The following is a 23964-nucleotide window of genomic DNA, read 5'->3' as shown; positions in this document are numbered from 1 at the left end:
TGCTGTTCACAGGTACCACAGGACCCAGGGTGCATGGATGGACTTCTCCACAAGAGGCCCTCATTACATACAAACACCTCCACCCTTCCACCTCATACCACCAGAGGGAGCCCGTTAGGGATATATATATGGAGGGTGGAGCCAGGCAGTTCAGTCAGAGGAGAGAGTCAATCAGACAGAGTCAGAGAGTCTGAGAGTGTGTGGCCACTGAGAGCAGTGAAGACGCAGCGCGGCTGCTGTGTTCTGAGGGCCCCGAGTGTGGCCGATGGCAAGGAGGAGAGGAGAGAGGAGTTGAAAGGGGCAGAGGAGCATCATAGGCTCACCCCGATATACAAACCGGACACCGGGTCCACGCCTACAGGGTCCTTTATACCCAGTAGGGACCACCGGCATTCCAGGAGGACTACAAGTCCTTGGCAGACCTGAAGCTAGACCCATTACAGGACCAGGAACCACTAAGGCCCCGGCAACCAGGGATAGTGGTTGCCAGCAGAAGGTCCTACTGCCGAGCGAAAGGTGAAGGAACGGCACGACACATAAGCTAGGCCCAGTTGCAGGCTGGCCAGGAGCATACAGAGAGGCAGACACGAACCAGGAGGCCTTATACCCGCTCACTGGGGATTAGTCCTGAAGTGCACCCATCCTACTGAGTACCCTGGACCGTACCTGACATCCGCACCAGTAAAGGTATTGAAGCGAATCCCCTGTCACTGTCAGTTACTCCTGCTGCGCCATTCCGCCTGCACTACAGGTCCCAGCATCACAACCCACCATCAAACTCCACTGCCTGGGGGCCCGCTCCGCCTGTGGGGAGCAGAAACACTTCAGCTGCCATCCCATCACCCCCCGGAGGTCTGCAGCAGCGCTGGTAAACCTTACCAGGTATCACAGGTGGCGTCACAAACTATTTACTTTATTTTTATCTCTATCCAAGTTACAATCCCCTTTTTGGTTGACCGCCCTTGGCCACGGACCGGGCCAGCCACTGTGACATATCCCCCCCAGCATTCATAGGCCCGGCTGCCGAGTACCCCATTGCCCCGGGGGAGTGTCAACTATAATATGGCTTTGTTCACCTTGTATATTGTATGCCATAATAGAGTCTGTTTATGAGAACTTTTATTTTTCTAACTGTATGCAGATGTTGAATTTTTTTTTTTTTTTTGCAAAATGGGTTGCTTTTTTATGGTACTATTTTGGAGTTTCTATAATATATTGAAAAACTCGTTTTCTGGGCCAGAGGGAATGAAACAAAAATCTCAATTGTGAAATATTAACTCCATACTAGGAGTCTGTATGATTATTTCAACACCGTAATAACTTCTAAAAAAAATAACACCACTTGGTAGTCGTCCGCCATATTTTGACAGCAATAACTTAGAGTGGGCCTTTCACAAAATTTTTCAGATTGATATGGACACAGGATGTAATGGTGGCTGCAGAGTGGAATAAACCATTCATTTTTATTAAGTCCAAGTGTCCATTTCCACACAGCTTATAATGGGAGTGTGCATTTATCCCCCTCTATAATGCTGATCAATCATAAGCAAGCAGCAATATACAAAGTAAAGAAGAACAGGACCCCACAATAGGTTAGCACAGGTTTCACAGATGTGAGATGTATGACAGCCTAAAATTCTGGTCTAACCTCCTACATAAGTCAATGTGGGGAATGGGCAGTGCCGCTGAGTTTACCTGTGTTACATTGCACACCCATCTATAAGCGCTCCTCCTTTCATATCATTGTAAGCTCTGCTGTACTACCCCTCCCCCACACTGCTTGTCCAGAGATGTGTCAGTAATCACACTTATGTCTATTGTGTTCAACTTCTAATTGCTCTGCAGTGAGATCAGAGCAGGGTGTCATTTCATCTCACACAGGAGTAGCCCAACACAGGCTGCTTGCTCCTGTGTAAGATATGACAGCCCTGTTCTCACTGCAGAGTGATTACAAGTTTCCTGAGCATAGCATACATATACAGTATGTGATCACTGACACTTTGAGCTCTCCTCTACAGACAGAAGGGATGGTAATATGACATAGCTAAACTCAGCTGCACTGCCCCTCCCCACATACTGACTTATGCAAGATATTAGACCAGGAGATCAGGGCTACATTATTACATCTCACAAACTGAGAAACCTGCTCTAAACAATGGTGGGGTGTGCCCTTTTTTCCTTTGATTGTCGCTGTCTGCTTATGATTAGTCAACCTTATACAAGAGGTACACACCCCCAGAAAAAAACAATTTTATAACACCCACTTTGACATAACAAAAGTTAACTCTTTAGGTGACAAATACTTTGATTGCAAAAATCTCTGAAACAGGTGAAATTAAAACAAAAAAAATCATTTTATTCTGCTGTGTAGCCAATAATATGCAGTGTATCCTGTTCAACATGAAAAATTTGGTGAAAGACACTCTTTGAAAAATAGGACAATATGCCTTAATAGAGGTAAACATAAAACTACTGAAACAGGAAAGACTGTACTGATGCACTGCTGAGTTGGCTGTCAGTCAGTGCCGGGGCATGGTTACAGCCACCGCTCATTACATACTGAGCTGTGACTAAAGTCAACCCTGCATAATGACTGAAAGCCGGAGATTGCCGGAAGAAATAAAGTTCAGCTTTATAACACTATTAACCTGCAGATTAACCTCATATTTGCAGGTTATTAGCATTTTCTATACGACAGGTTCTCTTTAAGTATGGTGATACACAGTATCACGCCATCACAGCCCCCTCACAGCATTATGCTTCCACAGTTCTCCACACAGTATGATGACAACCACAGTTTCCCACACACAATATGGTGGCCCCACAGTTTCCCCCTAATACTGACTGACAATTAAAAGTAACAAATTAACTAAAAATACTTTGCCATGTTCCCTTAATGCTCTGTTTTGGTCAGTGCAGTTTGCAGACTGAGGCTCTGCACTGCAGGTTCAGTCTAGTGACATCATTGCACCTGCAGCACTAAGACTCAGTACTACTGTATGAATGGTGAAAGAAAGAAATTAACGTATTTTTCAGACTATAAGATGCACTTTTTTCCTCCAAAATTTTGGAGGAAAGTAGGGGGTGCGTCTTATACTATTAAAGACCATGAATATTCAGTACAACCCACTACCATGGGCGTGGGGAGTAGTTAATATTCATGCTCTTTAATAGCGGGCACATGACACCACCAAGCCGCAGCAGGAGCTGCGCTGCGGCTACAGTGTGTGAGCTATCAAGAAGAGTGTCCCGGCGTGGGGAGCAGTGACTGTTCCGGCAGACCATCTCACAGTGTAAGGGCGCATGGCAGTGACATCATGTGCGGATCACACTGTGAGATCAGTGCTGGCAGCAGTATGGGAAGCAGTGCTGGAGCAGAGGGGAGGAAGGTGAGTATAATTGTTTATTTTTTTGTGTGCAGCATAATGGGTATGGAGGTGCCATGCATACCAGGATGGGGGGGTGCCAAGCATACCAAGAAGAGGGATGAGGGGGCCATGCATACCAGGAAGAGGGATGAGGGGGCCATGCATACCAAGATGAGGGGTGCCATGCATACCAGGATGAGGGTGGCCCTGCATACCAGAATGCTGATCAGGGGGTGCCATGCATACCAGGATGGGGATCAGGGGGTGCCATGCATACCAGGATGGGGATCATGAGGTGCCATGCAAACCAGGATGGGGATCAGGGGTGCCATGCATACCAGAATGGGGATCAAGGGGTGCCATGCATACCAGGATGGGGATCAGAGGATGCCTTGCATACCAGGATGGAGGGGTGCTATGCATACCAGGATGGGGATGAGGGGTGCCATGCATACCAGGATGGGGGATTGGGGTGCCATGCATAACAGAATGGGAATGAGGGATGTCATGCATACCAGGATGAGGAGTGCTATGCATACCAGGATAGGGATGGGGGCCACATATAACAGGAAGGAGGGGGCCATGTATACCAGGATGGGGGATATTAACAGAATTGGGGGACATTACCCCTATAACAGTGTCAGCAGCAGACCTCCTCCCCCTTAACAGTGCATCATTACCACATTTTTTGCTTACATTTTTTTTTATATTTTCCTCCTCTAAAACCCAGTTGCGTCTTATGGTCCGGTGCCATTATATTAACCGTTTACATATAACAGTGAAATCAAGACGCCGGGCAGCATGTGGTCACATACTTTGGTGCGCCATTGTTTCCAACTCTTTGGCTGTTCCGGTCTGCAGTATCAATCAATAGGTTGATGCTGGGTGCTCAGGAGGGAGTGGCTCCTGAAAAGCTCTTCTACACCCAGAGAACTTGATGCATCATTTACACACGAATGAAAATGTAAAGTATTCTAGAGTTGAACAAGTAGAAGGTATAAAGGTCTCATTGGATTTACATTTCAAAGACCTATATACCAATCTACAGTATGCTTTTGAGGTGGGGGGATTGATCTTACTGACAGATTCCCTTTAAGACTGGGGCTACATAGTGCCTGGAGCCTCAATACAGATCATGGGGCCAGAGATCTCCATATGTTTCTGCTACATGCAAGCAAAATGCAGGTGACTGGGGTAACATTGCAACCTCAGGGTACCGACATCATAACAAGCAAGTCACAAGTAGTCAGAACCAGTTACAGTTTTATGACTTGCTTTTTGAGGTTGCAGTACCCTAGGGGTTGCATTGTGACTCCTTTTCGCCTGTATTATGCTGCGATGTAGCAGCAGCATATAGACATCTTTGGATGCACTACCTGTGTCTTGGCCAAAGTTGCGGTGTAGCCCCAGCCTAGGCAATAATATGTACCACATTTAAATTTGAGGCCCATGAACATGGCCACATTACAGATACCTTTCACTTTAGACTATTTAACAGATGTACTGACTAGGATGGCCACATCCAGAGCCACAACTAATCTTCCATGTATGCGGCCACATGGTCCCACGTGGTCATTCACGAAAGTAAGATCTGAAAGCAATATACCAGGTGGCTGGGGTCTCAGCTAGTTCAGGCGCACACACTTTTCTTAAGGCATCTAAAATGTAATTACATTTGTCTGAAGGGCTCCTTTAAGTTATACATTTTAAAGCAATGACCCATAAAAAAAGATTTATTTACCGAGTTCTTTTACCTTCTCTGTCATTTCATGGGAGTGATGAAGTGAATGTTCTCTTTCCAAAAACATCCTCCTTTGCTCATAACTGGCTAGGCGACACGTAAGCCACGTAGATATAGTGCAGCCGCTGATACCGATACATGCAAGGGACAATGAAGCATCATGTAATGAGGATCTTTTGATGGCACGCAGAAACTGAATGTTTAGGATGCCTCCGATAAGTCCACATATGCAGCAAGCAGAAAAAAGAATCATCTGCAGGAGAAAAAGAAACAAAAACATCCATAAAACTGACATATAGACCAAAAACGGGTCCAGTACACTAAAAAAAGGACAATTTTTTAAGGTATGAGAAATAAAAACCTGAAGAGTGAAACTGACCTAAGACCCAATGGGGTTCACTTACTTCCAAAACTGAATAAAACTGCAGGCAATAGATATACAGTATATTAGTGTTGATCCTGATTTAAAAGTATGTTGCAAAACTAACCACATAAAGATAATCCCATGAGGTTGTACTGAAGTGGTTTAAATCCTAACGAAACCATACAGAAACTGACTTTAACTAATTTAACATTTTGTGACAAGTAGATTACCAAACAATTTAAGAACATATTAATTTACTGGTGATATGTTTCATTTTAGAATATACACTGCTCAAAAAAATAAAGGGAACACTCAAATAACACATCCTAGATGATATCCTAGAAATATTCTCATTGAATACTTTGTTCTGTACAAAGTTGAATGTGCTGACAACAAAATCACACAAAAATCATCAATGGAAATCAAATTTATTAACCAATGGAGGCCTGGATTTGGAGTCACAACCAAAATTAAAGTGGAAAAACACACTACAGGCTGATCCAACTTTGATGTAATGTCCTTAAAACAAGTCAAAATGAGGCTCAGTATTGTGTGTGGCTTCCACGTGCCTGTATGACCTCCCTACAAAGCCTGGGCATGCTCCTGATGAGGTTGCGGATGGTCTCCTGTGGGATCTCCTCCCAGACCTAGACTAAAGCATTCGCCAACTCCTGGACAGTCTGTGGTGCAACGTGACGTTGGTGGATGGAGCGAAACATGTTGTCCCAGATGTGCTCAATCGTATTCAGGTCTGGGGAATGGGCAGGCCAGTCCATAGCTTCAATGCCTTCATCTTGCAGGAACTGCTGACACACTCCAGCCACATGAGGTCTGGCATTGTCCTGCATTAGGAGGAACCCAGGGCCAACCGCACCAGCATATGGTCTCAAAAGGGGTCTGAAGATCTCATCTCGGTACCTAATGGCAGTCAGGCTACCTCTGGCGAGCACTCCAAAGAAATGCCACCCCACACCATTATTGACCCATTGCCAAACCGGTCATGCTGAAGAATGTTGCAGGCAGCAGTACGCTTTCCACAGCGTCTCCAGACTCTGTCACGTTTGTCACATGTGCTCGGTGTGAACCTGCTTTCATCTGTGAAGAGCACAGGGCGCCAGTGGCAATTTTGCCAATCCTGGTATTCTGTGGCAAATGCCAAGCGCCCTGCACGGTGTTGGGCTGTGAGCACAACCCCCATCTGTGGACGTCGGGCCCTCATACCACCCTCATGGAGTCGGTTTCTAACCGTTTGTGCAGACACATGCACATTTGTGGCCTGCTGGAGGTCATTTTGCAGGGCTCTGGCAGTGCTCCTCCTGTTCCTCCTTGCATAAAGGCGGAGGTAGCGGTCCTGCTGCTGGGTTGTTGCCCTCCTACGGCCCCCTCCACGTCTCCTGGTGTACTGGCCTGTCTCCTGGCAGCGCCTCCAGCCTCTGGACACTACGCTGACAGACACAGCAAACCTTCTTGCCACAGCTCGCATTGATGTGCCATCCTGGATGAGCTGCACTACCTGAGCAACTTCTGTGTGTTGTAGAGTCCGTCTCATGCTACCACGAGTGTGAAAGCACAACCAACATTCAAAAGTGACCAAAACTTCAGCCAGAAAGCAATGGTACTGAGATGTGGTCTGTGGTCCCCACCTGCAGAACCACTCCTTTATTGAGGGTGTCTTGATAATTGCCAATAATTTCCATCTATTGTCTATTCCATTTGCACAACAGCATGTGAAATTGATTGTCAATCAGTGTTGCTTCCTAAGTGGACAGTTTGATTTCACAGAAGTTTGATGTACTTGGAGTTATATTCTGTTGTTTAAGTGTTCCCTTTATTTTTTTGAGCAGTGTATATTCTCCATATACATTAGAGTATATTAGTAGGATGGGTGGAAACCCCTTCCCTGACCACTCTTCCCAGAAAAATGATATTGCAAGAAAGTCGCCTCCAGCCATTGGAATTTCAACAGCTGATCCTCTTATTAAACTAGAAGATAAGTCACTTCGGAGGAGTCTGCAAGTGGCTCATCATAGAGAACACAAGAGCGCTTGGCTGGTGCGAGCATTACTGTCTATGGGGGAGTTAAGAGAGGTATCTATCGGCCAAACGATGTAGTACGATTTCTGACATAGCGCACGTAGGTGAACACCACTCACCAGATGCTTCATCGACAAATATCTAATGTTTATGGGGGCAATTAGACCATGCTCAGAGCACCTAGAGCATAATCGCTTCTTTCGGACAGGTAAGATGAATCAGCACAGCTACTGAAGTTATATAGGGAATTTGAAGATAGAGATGTGTTGAATATAGGGATGAGCGGACCCGTGGAAGTTTGGGTTCTGGTATCCGACCCAAACTTTATTACAAGGTTCGGTTCGGGTACCAGAACTCTACCCAAACTTTAACCAGAAGCTGAACCCCATAATGGGGACTCGAACTTTTGAGCTAGAAAAAAATCTCTCTCTTCTCTCCCGGAACCCTGAACATTGCAACGGATTTCCGGGAGAAGTCTGTGTTCGGAGTTTAGCAACGGACACTAACTGTCCGGTGCGAACCCCAAACTTTTATGTTCGGGTTCCCTAATCACTAGTTGTATATACTGTATATAAATATAATAAATATTTAAAAAAAAATAATTCTAATATTTTTACATGTTAAATTTACATGGCGTAAAAGCTTTGAAAAGTTGCAAAATTTAGGCGCAACTTGGAGTTGCACAGAACTTTTGTGACTTTTAGGCTTTACACGCCAGTTTCTCCCAACTCCAACAAAATGGGCAGAGCTAAGGTGGGACAGGGGTGCAGCTTGTCTAATTCTTGACATGGCATTCCCTATGCCAGAAATCTCGCTCCAGTACCAGACTGTAGTACGATTTCTGACATAGCGCACAGAGGTGAACACCACTCATTAGGGGCTCCAGCTTTATGAAGAGGCACGTTTCAGAGGCGTCTGACTCCAGCACACCCCCTCATCAAGACCATCATGAACAACACTGTTCTTGTTGAATTGGGCCCTTAGTGTACAGAACATGCACAAAACTGATACCTTTATTAGACGACTGTGTCAGTATGCCGCTTCTTGGTTTTGTGAACTGGCTTTTAACATCAGGTTTGGGAGAACTGGCTAAATTCTACCACCTGCTTCTCTCGTTGTTCATCTTACATAGAATATGCGTTACATATTAGGCACTTACTATGAGTCCTGATCTCTTTTTGGCGCAGAAGATTCCACAAACTCCACAAATGAGGAACTGCAATGAAACAAAAATGAAAAAAATTGAGAAATCATAATTATTAAAAATATTAGGAAAATACAAATATATTTATTGTATGTAACTGCAATCAAAGAATATAGCTAAAAATACAAGAATGGTGTGATAATGGTTTACCTGACCAATGTAACTGGAGGAATGGATGACTGTTGTCCAACCTGTGGCTTTACAGTTCTTGTTTAGTTATCAGAACTGGGATTGTTTATTAACTTAAACCTACAGATTTTGTAAGTAATAAAACTTACAGTCCTGCTATTTAATATCCAGGATATGTTCTACATGAGGTGCAATATCCAAATACTATTTTTATCATTTTTACAAAACCACTTTCTAAACATTCATGGGTTCTGATTTAGCAACATTTAAAAATTCAATCTTCAGGCAAGAACTAAAAAATTCAGTTTTAGCCTGCAGATGTTTTGTTTCGTACCTTTCAACAGTATGTAGGGCTTGGACACTATTATGAAATCTATTTTAATTTATATTTCCCTTCCATTTTTTTTAAAGGGAACCTATCATCAAATACTTGCTGCCCGGACTACAGGCAGAATGAATCAAACACTGGCTGTGCGATGGCAGCCAGGTACTGTAGGTTTTACTCTGAAATGCTGCAGGGTTTAAGCGAAAACTAATCCGAGTCAGGTTTCTTCCCCAATAACTTTGACTGACAGGGCTCTCCCTATGTACACTCATGTGGCGAGACCTGTCAATGTAGGGGATTGGGGCAGACTTGTCATTTTGGATCCATTGTTCCCGGCCAGCTTTTCATGTTACTCTGAAATCCCTGAGTATTTCAGAGGAAAACCTACCTGGCTGTAACTGCCCAGCCAATTGTCTGATACATGCTGACTGTGGTTCGAGCAGCTTTAATCTGAAGACAGACTCCCTTTAAGAAATGGAAATGGATGTCAATAGAAAAAAGAAGAAAAAGGTATATACTTCTTTCATTGTACTTAGGTATTATTTCATAAGAAGATATAACATGCAGCCATGGTCGGTTCTTACATTTAGACCTTCACTACATTTCTCTTTAGTTTGTTGAAGATTGTTGTAAGAGGTAAGATGCCTGCACGGAGTGGTGTCATGGACCTTCTGGTCAACTGTTAATATTTTCAGTTAGGTATCATTTGTTTTGAAGACCAGGAGGTTCATGACCCTTCTTCATACAGTGGCTGGTAGTTCTCATTACAATAATGACATAGATATACTTCTATGTCGAGTCCAAGGTTAATAGCTCAAAATTTACTACTGGCATACAGAAACTTATAAGATTACCTCAAACGTCATGAGGATTGAGATGTTCATACTAACAGTCATGAAAATTGGAATGTTATATTCTCATATTAATTATAATTTTTCCAGCTACTAGCTACATAAATCAGACAAAAGATTTCCTGAAATAATGAAAGTCCCAGCACCAATAAAACGAGCACTTAGTATGAATTTCTAATTCTGTACAGTATCCAAGGGGTAACGTGTCTCCTTGAGGAGAGTGACATGTTAAGCGTGTCAAGGTGAGGAGACTTTTAAGCCGCAATGCTCCTCTGGGCAATATGCAAATTGTCCCTACAGAGAGGAAGACAACTAAAACTCTAGTGCCATCTATAGGAAGTAGCTATTCTAAAAGTCAGTACCCTGAAACACAGTGCCTGCAAATTGAGATTTTGGTTTTGGCTATTATCCTAAGTCATGTGACAAGGATCGTTAAAGGGTCTATATTGACTTTTAGGATTGCTACTTCGTATAGGTGGCACTAGAGTTCTAGTTCTCTTGCTCTCTGAAGAGACAATTTGCATAATCCTATACAAGTTACACTTGGCGTACGGACCATACAGAGAGGGACTTGGTACACTAGCAATAACTTGCCCCTAAAGATCACAATTATGCAGTGGGTAAAAAAAGTACTTAGTCAGCCACCAATTGTGCAAGTTCTCCCACTTAAAAAGATGAGAGAGGCCTGTAATTGGCATCATAGGTAGACCTCAACTATGAGAGACAAAATGAAAAAACAAATCCTGAAAATCACATTGTCTGATTTGGAAATTTTTTTTTTCATATTTTGGTGGAAAATAAGTATTTGGTCAATTACAAAAGTTCATTTCAATACTTTGTTATATATCCTTTGTTGGCAATGACAGAGGTCAAATGTTTTCTGTAAGTCTTCACAAGGTTGGCACACACTGTTGCTGGTATGTTGGACCATTCCTCTATGCAGATCTCCTCTAGAGCAGTGATGTTTTGGGGCTGTCACTGGGCAACATGGACTTTCAACTTCCTCCAAAGGTTTTCTATAGGGTTTAGATCTGGAGACTGGCTAGTCTACTCCAGGACCTTGAATTGATTCTTACGAAGCCACTCTTTCATTGCCCTGGCGGTGTGCTTGGGATCATTGTCATGCTGAAGACCCAGCCACGTTTCATCTTCAATGCCCTTGCTGATGGAAGGAGGTTTGCACTCAAAATCTCAAGATATATGGCCCCATTGGCTGAGAAAAAGCCCCAATGCATGATGTTGCCATCCCCATGCTTCACAGTAGGTATGGTGTTCTTTGGATGCAACTCAACATTCTTTCTCCTCCAAACATGACGAGTTGTGTTTCTACCAAACAGTTCTACTTTGGTTTCATCTGACCATATGACATTCTCCCAATACTCTTCTGAATCATCCAAATGCTCTCTAGCAAACTTCAGACGGGCCCGGACATGTAATGGCTTAAGCAGGGAGACACGTCTGGCACTGCCAGATCTGAGTCTCTGGCACTGCCAGATCTGAGTCTCTGGCGGCATAGTGTGTTACTGATGGTAGCCTGTGTAACATTGGGCCCAGCTCTCTGCAGGTCATTCACTAGGTCCCCCCGTGTGGTTCTGGTATTTTTGCTCACCGTTCTTGAGATCATTTTGACCCAAGGGGGTGAGATCTTGTGTGGAGCCACAGATCGAGGGAGATTATCAGTGGTCTTGTATGTCTTCCATTTTCTAATTATTGCTCCTACAGTTGATTTCTTCACACCAAGCTGCTTGCCTATTGCAGATTCAGTCTTCCCAGCCTGGTGCAGGGCTACAATTTTGTTTCTGGTGTCCTTCGACAGCTATTTGGTCTTCACCATAGTGGAGTTTGGAGTGTGACTGTTTGAGGTTGCGGACAGGTGTCTTTTATATTGATAACAAGTTCAAACAGGTGCCAGTACTACAGGTAATGAGTGGAGGACAGAGGAGCCTCTTAAAGAAGAAGTTACAGGTCTGTGAGAGACAGAAATCTTGATTGTTTGTAATTGACCAAATACTTATTTTCCACCAAAATTTGATAAAAAATTCTTTCCAAATCAGACAATGTGATTTTCAGGATTTGTTTTCTCATTTTGTCTCTCATAGTTGAGGTCTACCTATGATGTCAATTACAGGCCTCTCTCATCTTTTTAAGTGGGAGAACTTACACAATCGGTGGCTGACGAAATACTTTTTTTCCCCACTATATGTACATACGACTAAAAGGTTGTCTAGTTCCTTAGGGCATTTTCAGCATATTGAGAGGGAACCCTAATTGGTACCATGCTTATTTAGGGTTAAAAGCCACTAAAATAATAAAATAAGAAGTCCTCATTCTGGAACCCAGTGGATCTTAAATTCAGTGTCAGGGCTATTTTTTAATAATGAGACGCTGTGTAATATTGCACCTCCTCTGATAAGCAAGGAAAATTAAATTTAGGTTCAGCTGCTGATGTCAGATATTCCTGGCCATGATGGAACCTAAAGTAAAGGTTTGTCCAGACCAGAATAATATGCATGATTATGATTTAGCTGAACAACAAGCTGAGTAAGTGAAATGATGCAATATATTATCTGTTTATTGAAGTTACACGGGTTAAAATTAAGATGGTCATTTCCGCTGGACCGTGAAATGAGTCCCTGGAGTCTATTGATCCATATTAACTCAGATCAATACGTGTTATTTATCTTTCTTATAGCCAAAACTATGCACTGTACTGTATACTTATGCTGAAAACTAAATTATATAAGCAAATATCAAATACCATAAATATTACGGTTCCAGCCTCGAGATTTAGTGCTGGCAATTTGTTAATTCCTGTAAGTGGAGTAAAAGCTCTTCAAAATACTGTAGTTACCTCTCGGATAAAGACCAAACCTTAAAGGTGTTTTCTGGAAGTTTTAATAATGCTGAAGAGTATTCACTTATATGTTATTGCTTAAAAAAAATGAAATTATTGAGACTAGTAATTTTTCCAGTTTTCTTGCATGATGAACCCCGCTAGCTTCCCTCGATGACTTTCCGCATCAGGGTATGTGATGCTCATTCATGCCAATTTATTTAAACTTGCCCATTTTTGTGACAAGGGCTATAACTAGCTCCAGTTATAGCTACATGTAGCTACAGGACACATGACATCGTTAAAACCACCAGATCCATCCTGAAATGTTCAACTATATTACAAAGTTGGAACAAATTAAATAAAAGTCAAAATAATTAAAAACATTTTATACTAGATTTTTTGTGATAAAACTTTCCTTTCCATCATATCATATGCCAATTCTGTCATACTGGAAATCCTCTTTGAGAGGTCATCTAAACCAGAAAATGGTTATTTTATTACATTTTGGATGGCTGTCTCAAAGAGGTTTGCGAAGATGTATAATAGGCAGGTATGTTTTAAATAAGTCATTACAGTCAAAGATACAAATCAATGATAACATGGTAAGAATGGCAGCCGCAAATCTACAAAGAACAGATGGAATGGGTGTCTCATTGATGGACACACAGACACATCGATTACAATGCGATTTTTGTTACCTAGTATCCATATGACATCTGTATGAAATGCATATGCAATGCGTTTTTAACATCATCTTTTACATATTGTAATTCTCTATGTAATTTAAAGCTAGTTTTCTAACTAATAAAGCAATCTTATATACTGATATAGATAGATCATTAGATAGATAGAGACAGATAGATAGCCATCAGATATTTAATAAGCTCTGATGAGCTTATCTGACAGCTGTTTAGGAATAAATGTAAAAAATATGACGTGGAGTCCTCCCTATTTTTAATAAACAGCTAAGGGAAAGCAGACAGCTGTGAGCTGGTCTGGGAAGGGGTCAATATCCATGGAGCTCCCCTTGTTATTAAAATCAGCCTGCAACTGTTTGCTTAGCCTTTGCTGGTTTTTAAAAATAGGGGAGACCCCATGTCATTTTTTCAGGGTCCCCCATTTTTAATAACCAGTAAAGGCTAGGCAGGCAGCTGGGGGCCAATACTAATAGGCTGGGAAGATCCATGGCTATTGGCCCCTTCCCAGCATAATAAGACCAGCCCTCAGCTGTCTGATTTCCCTTAGCTGGTTATTAAAAATAGGGAGGACCCCACGCCATTTTTTTCATTTATTTTTTTATTAGCTAAATACAAGTGCAGAAAACTACATACGCAAAGCACTGATTATATATCCCAATGACACTGTGCCGTGCGATTTTTTTCTCGCACCCATTAACTTGCATTGGCAAGTGAGATCTGATTCTGCAGACAATCGCAGCATGCTGCTATTTTCTTCTCAGTCTGATCCAAGCTGAGAAAAAACTCGCAGATGAACACTGAATCATTGTATAATGTTTTCTTGCATTGCACTCATCCGATTTATACGTTTGTGTGAGCGAGTGACGCGCCCCCTGGGACATATTCCTTTTTGAGGGGAATACCCGGCACCGGATCAGATGGGGGGGTTTGTAGTCTCCGAGCGGCTGTGACCCGGCCCGTGCCCAGGGCGTCAAGCTCAGAGTTATGTGGCAGTCCTACAGATGTTATTAAGAGTTCTTTTGTGTCGACTACGCCACCCGTTGTGATGCGGTCACTGGGGCCGCCGCTGCAGCAGGTTCCGCTGAGGCTGATGGTGGATGCGCAGCTTGGTGGGATAACCCCCAACGGGAGGGGTATAGCCTCAGAGGGGACAGGCGCAGAGGATGGGGGTTGTGGTGGTGTAGTGCAGACGGCAGTGAAGACAGAGTCGGGTTGTGCAGTTAAGGGTGTTTACTTACTGCAGATGTTGTACTGGTCACTCCAGCTGCTAGTGACCACCCGAGCCGTGCTGCGTCCACCAGGTCCTGGATCCAGCCAACCCCCAAACAAGTCCGGAGCGTGGCCCTGAGCTCTCTTTCTGTCCCGTTCTCTGGCCGTCCCCACCAGTAATCCACCTAGGTCCAGCTCCCTCGGGCCTTCTGTTGGGACACCCTTGGCCCTGGGTTCCCTGACCCTTCATGTGGTGTGCCTTCGGGGTGGATGTGATGGGTGACCGTGGCAGACGCTGCCCACGGTCTCCGGTCTCTGGCTGGGGAATGTTTTTACCCCCACCAGCTTGGGTTCCGGTACCCTGATGCCGACTCTTCACCCGGTGTTTTTAGTTGGGATCTCAGAGTCCTTCTCTTCTGTGCTCTGGGTCTCTCTCTTTTCTCCTCTCTCACTCTGGGTCTTTGTCTTTCTTCTCTCCTCTGCTCCTGACTTGTTCTCTGCAGCTGACTGACTCTCTGCATCTGATCCTCTGCATCTGACCCTGATCTCTGATGGTGCCCACCTTATATACACCCTCTATGTGTGAGCTCAGGTGACCAGCACCCAATGAGCTCCTAACTTTACCCAGGCTGCTCCCCCTATCTGCCCCTACACTACTTGGGATGTACCACCCCCCTCCCACTCCAGCCAGGAACAGACTCGGTCGTACCTGCACATTTCTAAGTGGGAGTACCGTCGGTCTGCTCCTCGGAAATGGGATGTGTGTAGTGCATGCAGCCTACCGAGCTCAGATCCACACTCCATCCTTACCCGGGAGTGGAATATCACACCTCTGGGTTGAGGTGCAATACCCCTGTAGCAGCCGAATCCTCAGGGTGCTACATTCCACCCTGGTAAATCACAGCACGTCCTCGGGCTGAAAAACATAAAACATCACCAAAACATACAAATTTTTCATAACATATAAAACATATAAAACATCATATATATATAAAACTTTTCATATAACATTCTCGTCGTCTCTTGTTTCTGGTTCCTCCTCCGGACACTGTGCAACGTGTGTCCGGGAAAAGTGCGACAGTCTCTTAGAAAAACTGGTTTTCCTATAAAACCGGTAGGGGGCGCTTTAGGACGCGCAACTATATACAAGGGAAGTTGGCCGCTCTCAGTCCTCGGCCAGGTAAGGAGGGAAAAGGAATGGCTGCTCACAGTCCTCAGCCTGTGGGATTAAGGGGTTAACGGGTGAACAGTTCACTCAGCTGGTCCCAACGGGGACTATATATATGTAGCAACAGTTTCAGTTTCTTTATACCCCGATCGGGTAACTATTTACATCTACTGCTCTGCCGCACTCAACGGCGTCTTCCTCCTGCTCTTTGCTTGTAGCTGGTGGTAACTTCAGACCCGTCCGGCCATGTGAGCTGGCTGAACAAGTCCTCCCCCAGGTGTGGCACCCTTGGTTTTACGGGTGCGGGCGCGGTGGTGGTGGCGCCCGGGTTGCCCAGGCCTTGCGGCCAGGCCTGGGGCACCTGGAAGGTGAAGGGCACCGTTAGGACGGCGGCACCCTGGGCTACCTGGCCTTGCGGCCAGGCCGGAGGCTCCGCGGAGGTAGGGGGCGCTGTTGGTATTGCGGCGCCCGGGGGTACTAGGCCTTGCGACCAGGCTGGTGGTACTTCCTGCTTGGTCACGCTCGGGGTCGAGGTGTGTGACGTCACAGGGGTCGCGGCGGCGGCTTCCGGTTGGGGCCTAGTCTGCGTCGGTGACATGGCGTTTTCGGGCACAGCAGGGGGACTTTCGGGCTCTGCGACGGGGAGCTGGGGCAGGTGGGCGGTGTCACGGCTTGGGGTATAGGCGTCCCCTTTACCTGCCTCCATGCGTTCGGCTCCCTCCTCGGCGCCGTCTCCGGCCTTGGGTCCTCCCGCGCCATCCTCAGAGGCGGTCTCCTTCCTCATCTCGGCTGGCGTGCTCCGGGTCTTGGTTTCAACTTGCGTCTTGGTTTCAGCTTGCTGGGCCATCTCCCGGCTCCATTCCGCCAATATCTCGCGCTGTACCCGGGCCATCCTCCGTGCGAGGCCCTCCAGGGCAGTCTGCGCACACTCCCGGTCTCGGGGGAGCTGTGCAAGGACCTCCACTAGGCCTAGTGGGGTCGTGGTGTCCAGCAGGCTCCTGACCAACGGGTCGGTGCTGCTCTGCTCTTCTTCCAGCAGGCTCCTGGCCAGCGGGCCGGTGCTGCTCTGCTCTCTGGACATCTCCGGGTGAGCTTTTCTGCTGCTCCTCTCCAGGCTTCCTGCCTCCGGGTGCGCTCGCTCCAGACTGCTCCAGGCGGCACCCATCTTCGTTCTTTTCTTTCGTCTCCTCCCACTTCGAGGGCGGTCCCGGGGCAACTCGGTGACTGTCAGCTCCAGGGGTAGTTCTTTCACGCTGACAGACACCTCCAGCATCACAGTCTCTATTGGTGGGGGCGGTTTCCACTTTTGGCGCCATTTTCTGTCCTGGCCCACGATGGGAGGCGGCCTCTCGCCCTCCTTTGGCACGCCCATAATGGCGTCCGCTGCTCTTCCAAGGCGGGAAATCTGCGGTTTTGGCGGGAAGCGTCGCCCAGTGGCGGGAAACTCTGCAGATGGCGGGAACAAGTTGGAAATGGCGGACAATCGGCGGGAAACGACTGGTGATGGAGTCCGATGGCGTGGACCCTCCGGAACCGGCAGGAGACTTCTTTCTGAGGTAAACTTGCACCTTTCTTCAGGCACGCAGTACCCGGGTGTTGCGGGCACGTAATCCTGCCGACTACGCCAAAGTTGACGCGCCCCCTGGGACATATTCCTTTTTGAGGGGAATACCCGGCACCGGATCAGATGGGGGGGTTTGTAGTCTCCGAGCGGCTGTGACCCGGCCCGTGCCCAGGGCGTCAAGCTCAGAGTTATGTGGCAGTCCTACAGATGTTATTAAGAGTTCTTTTGTGTCGACTACGCCACCCGTTGTGATGCGGTCACTGGGGCCGCCGCTGCAGCAGGTTCCGCTGAGGCTGATGGTGGATGCGCAGCTTGGTGGGATAACCCCCAACGGGAGGGGTATAGCCTCAGAGGGGACAGGCGCAGAGGATGGGGGTTGTGGTGGTGTAGTGCAGACGGCAGTGAAGACAGAGTCGGGTTGTGCAGTTAAGGGTGTTTACTTACTGCAGATGTTGTACTGGTCACTCCAGCTGCTAGTGACCACCCGAGCCGTGCTGCGTCCACCAGGTCCTGGATCCAGCCAACCCCCAAACAAGTCCGGAGCGTGGCCCTGAGCTCTCTTTCTGTCCCGTTCTCTGGCCGTCCCCACCAGTAATCCACCTAGGTCCAGCTCCCTCGGGCCTTCTGTTGGGACACCCTTGGCCCTGGGTTCCCTGACCCTTCATGTGGTGTGCCTTCGGGGTGGATGTGATGGGTGACCGTGGCAGACGCTGCCCACGGTCTCCGGTCTCTGGCTGGGGAATGTTTTTACCCCCACCAGCTTGGGTTCCGGTACCCTGATGCCGACTCTTCACCCGGTGTTTTTAGTTGGGATCTCAGAGTCCTTCTCTTCTGTGCTCTGGGTCTCTCTCTTTTCTCCTCTCTCACTCTGGGTCTTTGTCTTTCTTCTCTCCTCTGCTCCTGACTTGTTCTCTGCAGCTGACTGACTCTCTGCATCTGATCCTCTGCATCTGACCCTGATCTCTGATGGTGCCCACCTTATATACACCCTCTATGTGTGAGCTCAGGTGACCAGCACCCAATGAGCTCCTAACTTTACCCAGGCTGCTCCCCCTATCTGCCCCTACACTACTTGGGATGTACCACCCCCCTCCCACTCCAGCCAGGAACAGACTCGGTCGTACCTGCACATTTCTAAGTGGGAGTACCGTCGGTCTGCTCCTCGGAAATGGGATGTGTGTAGTGCATGCAGCCTACCGAGCTCAGATCCACACTCCATCCTTACCCGGGAGTGGAATATCACACCTCTGGGTTGAGGTGCAATACCCCTGTAGCAGCCGAATCCTCAGGGTGCTACACGAGCCCTTATGCTTATTTGTCCTGGTTTAATATAAATAAAGCTAAAGCAATATAGTTTATTTTTTAAATTCCTCCTTTTTTTTCAAATTTCAAAGTTTTAAATCCTGTGACGATCACGACATGTTACCTCAATGGTATACAATTCATCTAACATATCAAAGCTCTGTCTTTTAATGTGTCATGAGCCTGTGTCAATAGGATATGATGTAGACCAGTTTTCAATGAATGGATGTAATCAGGAAATGTTCCCTTTACTGAAAGCTTATGCCTTGCTCATATAAATGCCATTTTTTTTAGCTGGACATTATATTCATGTAGTTTCCCATGGCTGCGTGTCCACTAGCCGGGTTTCAGTCCTTCTCTGCCCTTATCCACATGCACGTCACTTGACAAATGGTAAGGTTTTAAAATGAGAGTTTAGGATAGGGTCACCATGGTCGCTCTACGGTGCTCTATTTGGAAAGAGGAATGTGCAGCGTGCAAGTGACTAAACCCAATGCATAGCATGGAGCAATATTTCTACATGATGAATATTCCTGATAAAGCAATACATAGCCTACAATATAAAATATATCCATTAGAAAAATAACCTTACAGGGAATCTGTCAATAGGTTTTTGCTTTGTAAACCTAAGAGCAGTATGATGTAGGGGCAGAGAGTCTGATTCCATTGATGTGTCATTTACTGGGCTGCTTGGTGCAGTTTTTATAGAATCCCTGTTTTCTCTTCTGTAGATCTAGCAGTGGTCAAAATGCTGAGGTGTGTATAACCCACCCACACCACTGATTGGCAGCTTCCTGTGTACACTGTACATTGCCAGCAAGCTGCCAATCAGTGGTGGGGCGGGGTCACACAGATTAGCTAGATTGCTTGGCACGCGACATCTAGTCCTGTAATGATAATCTCCGGCTGGTAAAACACTGACTATGTTTAAACTACACAGTTTTTAGAAAATAGCAAAAGGCAATGGTACTCACCAGCCAAGGTTTCAAGAAAAAATGCACACCAGGACACGGCCGGCCCCCTTTTGTTAGAAGGAGGTAACACAGGTGCAGAATGCTAATGAACAATCGCCCTCACTCACTCTCACTGGAGGGGCGACTACCCAGCACTAAAACTGCACACAGATGAAACTTGCAGTAGGGTGCAATTCACACACTCGCGGCACTGTGCCTAGCCAGCATCCTATTGCACGCCCCTACTATTCGACTAGGCGGGATGCCCGGCACCCTATCCGTGCATCGCAGAGTTGTGAAGCCCCCACTCACAAGGTCACCATTACTGGGCCTGGCTGTGCCCTGGCAGATAAAAAAAGTGCAAAAAATATCAAATGAGGTATTAGTTGGCTGGTGAGTACCATTGCCTTTTGCTGTTTTCTAAAAATTCTGTCTATTGTTCTGGCTATGCTGTCTGTTTTTAATATTAGAGTAGGGACTCGCAAAACCGTGAGGACCCTTGACGATGGGTTGCGAGCTTACGTATTTTGGCCAAAATATCAACTAATACCTCATTTGATATTTTTTGCACTTTTTTTATCTGCCAGGGCACGGCCAGGCCCAGTAATGGTGACCTTGTGAGTGGGGGCTTCACAACTCTGCGATGCACGGATAGGGTGCCGGGCATCCCGCCTAGTCGAATAGTAGGGGCGTGCAATAGGATGCTGGCTAGGCACAGTGCCGCGAGTGTGTGAATTGCACCCTACTGCAAGTTTCATCTGTGTGCAGTTTTAGTGCTGGGTAGTCGCCCCTCCAGTGAGAGTGAGTGAGGGCGATTGTTCATTAGCATTCTGCACCTGTGTTACCTCCTTCTAACAAAAGGGGGCCGGCCGTGTCCTGGTGTGCATTTTTTCTTGAAACCTTGGCTGGTGAGTACCATTGCCTTTTGCTATTTTCTAAAAATTCTGTCTATTGTTCTGGCAATGCTGTCTGTTTTTAATATTAGAGTAGGGACTCGCAAAACCGTGAGGACCCTTGACGATGGGTTGCGAGCTTACGTATTTTGGCCAAAATATCAACTAATACCTCATTTGATATTTTTTGCACTTTTTTTTATCTGCCAGGGCACGGCCAGGCCCAGTAATGGTGACCTTGTGAGTGGGGGCTTCACAACTCTGCGATGCACGGATAGGGTGCCGGGCATCCCGCCTAGTCAAATAGTAGGGGCGTGCAATAGGATGCTGGCTAGGCACAGTGCCGCGAGTGTGTGAATTGCACCTTACTGCAAGTTTCATCTGTGTGCAGTTTTAGTGCTGGGTAGTCGCCCCTCCAGTGAGAGTGAGTGAGGGCGATTGTTCATTAGCATTCTGCACCTGTGTTACCTCCTTCTAACAAAAGGGGGCCGGCCGTGTCCTGGTGTGCATTTTTTCTTGAAACCTTGGCTGGTGAGTACCATTGCCTTTTGCTATTTTCTTAAACTACACAGTCTAGCAAAAATCTACTGACATATTCTCTGTAACCAAATTAATCCCTAGTTGCTCACTTTAATCCCCTCACGACATATGACATACATTTATGTCATATGTCGTGTCCCTGACTCAGCTCCCTGGCTCAGCGCCAGAGCATTTTTGCCCATACATGACAGCTGATTTAATCAGCTGTCATGTGCCTTTAATGCCATGGGTAGAGCTAAACTCCACCCGCGGCTGTTAACCAGTTAAGTCCCACTGTCAATCTCGGACAGCAGGATTTAACATGCGCCAGCCAAAAGCGCATCACAAATCTCACCCATCGGCGCCCCTGTCACGTAATCGGGAGGCATAGATGGGTTTTGACGACAGCCAGGAGTCTGCAGAAGACCCCCGTGCCTGTCATTATGGCCGGCGTTCATAGGAGATTCTGATTCTGCTATACATATGATGCGCCCCCTGGGACATATTCCTTTTTGAGGGGAATACCCGGCACCGGATCAGATGGGGGGTTGTAGTCTCCGAGCGGCTGTGACCCGGCCCCGTGCCCAGGGCGTCAAGCTCAGTGTTATGTGGCAGTCCTACAGATGTTATTAAGAGTTCTTTTGTGTCGACTACGCCACCCGTTGTGATGCGGTCACTGTGGCCGCCGCTGCAGCAGGGTCCGCTGAGGCTGATGGTGGGTGCGCAGCTTGGTGGGATAACCCCCAACGGGAGGGGTATAGCCTCAGAGGGGACAGGTGCAGAGGATGGGGGTTGTGGTGGTGCAGTGCAGACGGCAGTGAAGACAGAGTCGGGTTGTGCAGTTAAGGGTGTTTACTTACTGCAGATGTTGTACTGGTCACTCCAGCTTCGAGTGACCACCCGAGCCGTGCTGCGTCCACCAGGTCCTGGATCCAGCCAACCCCCAAACAAGTCCGGAGCGTGGCCCTGAGCTCTCCTTCTGTCCCGTTCTCTGGCCGTCCCCACCAGTGATCCACCTAGGTCCAGCTCCCTCGGGCCTTCTGTTGGGACACCCTTGGCCTTGGGTTCCCTGACCCTTCATGTGGTGTGCCTTCGGGGTGGATGTGGTGGGTGACCGTGGCAAACGCTGCCCACGGTCTCCGGTCTCTGGCTGGGGAATGTTTTTACCCCCACCAGCTTGGGTTCCGGTACCCTGATGCCGACTCTTCACCCGGGGTTTTAATTTGGGATCTTAGAGTCCTGTTCTTCTGTGCCTCTGGGTCTCTCTCTCTCTCCTCTCTCACTCTGGGTCTTTCCTTCTCCTCTGCTCCTGACTTGTTCTCTGCATCTGACCCTGTTCTTAGTTGGTGCCCACCTTTTATACACCCTCTATGTGTGAGCTCAGGTGACCAGCACCCAATGAGCTCCTAACTTTACCCAGGCTGCTCCCCCTATCTGCCCCTACACTACTTGGGATGTACCACCCCCCTCCCACTCCAGCCAGGAACAGACTCGGTCGTACCTGCACATTTCTAAGTGGGAGTACCGTCGGTCTGCTCCTCGGAAATGGGATGTGTGTAGTGCATGCAGCCTACCGAGCTCAGTTCCACACTCCATCCTTACCCGGGAGTGGAATATCACACCTCTGGGTTGAGGTGCAATACCCCTGTAGCAGCCGGATCCTCAGGGTGCTACATTCCCCCCCGGTAAATCACAGCACGTCCTCGGGCTGTAAGACAAAAACAACACCAAAAACATACAAAATTTTCATATAAACATATAAAACATATAAAACATTATATAAATAACATATCTTAGCAGATAAAACTTTCTCGTCGTCTCAGGCTCCTGGTTCCTCCTCCTCCGGACACTGTGCAACGTGTGTCCGGGAAAAGTGCGACAGTCTCTTAGAAAAACTGGTTTTCTATAAAACCGGTAGGGGGCGCTTTAGGAAGCGCAACTATATACAGGGGAAGTTGGCCGCTCTCAGTCCTCGGCCAGGTAAGGAGGGAAAGGGAATGGCTGCTCACAGTCCTCAGCCTGTGGGATTAAGGGGTTAACGGGTAAACAGTTCACTCATGCTGGTCCCAACGGGGACTATATATATATGTAGCAACAGTTTCAGTTTCTTTATACCCCGATCGGGTAACTATTTACATCTACTGCTCTGCCGCACTCAACGGCGTCTTCCTCCTGCTCTTTGCTTATAGCTGGTGGTAACTTCAGACCCGTCCGGGTCCTCTTGCTCCTCCTCCTCGCACCGCAACTCCTCCTCCGTCAGGCGGTGTACGTGGAGGGCGTAAGGTCCTTTGGCACACTTGTGCCGGGTGAAGGTGACCTCGTCTCCGATGTAGAGGTCACGACCTCTGTGACCCTCCGGCAGATGGGATTCAACGTCTCTGCGCGTGACAAAGACGTCGCCGGGGGTGTTGTGATCTCGAATGAAGCCCCACCCATGCTGCTGGTTGAACTTGATCACTGTCCCGATGGTGCGGGGACAATGCGCTGCACGGGGGTCCCTCCTGGTCCGGCTCTTCTGCTCGGCGCTCCGTACTTCGGCCTGTTGTTCCCGGACCCGCCTCTCTCTCCGCTCCCTCGCAAACTCTTCGAGCTGCTGTCGGCAACACTCAGCACGCTCTGCTGCAGCTGCCCTGGTTTCCTGAGTGAACCCCATCAGGTCTTCTCCGGTGGGGTCCCACTCAAATTGGGCTTCTTCCAGAGGAGGCGAGATCCTTATCACGGGCTTCGGAGCCGGAATCAGGGGTGCACACATGGCCCCAACCCTCCTCTGGTGCTCCAGTTCGTAATACTTCTGGGGCCAGATGAA

The 23964-nt window shown here is 47.1% G+C and overlaps 1 protein-coding gene across 3 annotated transcripts in view; it reads right to left on the bottom strand.

The window, feature by feature from the left end:
- TMEM196 (transmembrane protein 196) overlaps positions 1–23964 on the bottom strand; it is an 88691-nt gene that overhangs the window by 40349 nt on the left and 24378 nt on the right. For 2 of the 3 annotated variants that reach the window (XM_073676538.1, XM_073676539.1), the window contains exons 2-3: positions 8667–8723; positions 5123–5362 (exon numbers count right to left, since the gene is read on the bottom strand). In XM_073676538.1, coding sequence (XP_073532639.1) covers positions 5123–5362; positions 8667–8723 — 297 coding nt within the window. Of the gene's footprint in view, positions 1–5109; positions 5363–8666; positions 8724–23964 lie in introns of all 3 variants that reach the window. The other variant, XM_073676540.1, reaches the window with a different exon arrangement.

Source organism: Phyllobates terribilis, unplaced genomic scaffold (assembly GCF_046119375.1).
Source record: "Phyllobates terribilis strain yellow unplaced genomic scaffold, ASM4611937v1 Scaffold_4__5_contigs__length_816908805, whole genome shotgun sequence".
Lineage (NCBI taxonomy): Eukaryota > Metazoa > Chordata > Amphibia > Anura > Dendrobatidae > Phyllobates > Phyllobates terribilis.
The sequence above is the reverse complement of the archived record's forward strand: the minus strand, read 5'-3'. Positions and strand labels throughout refer to the sequence as shown.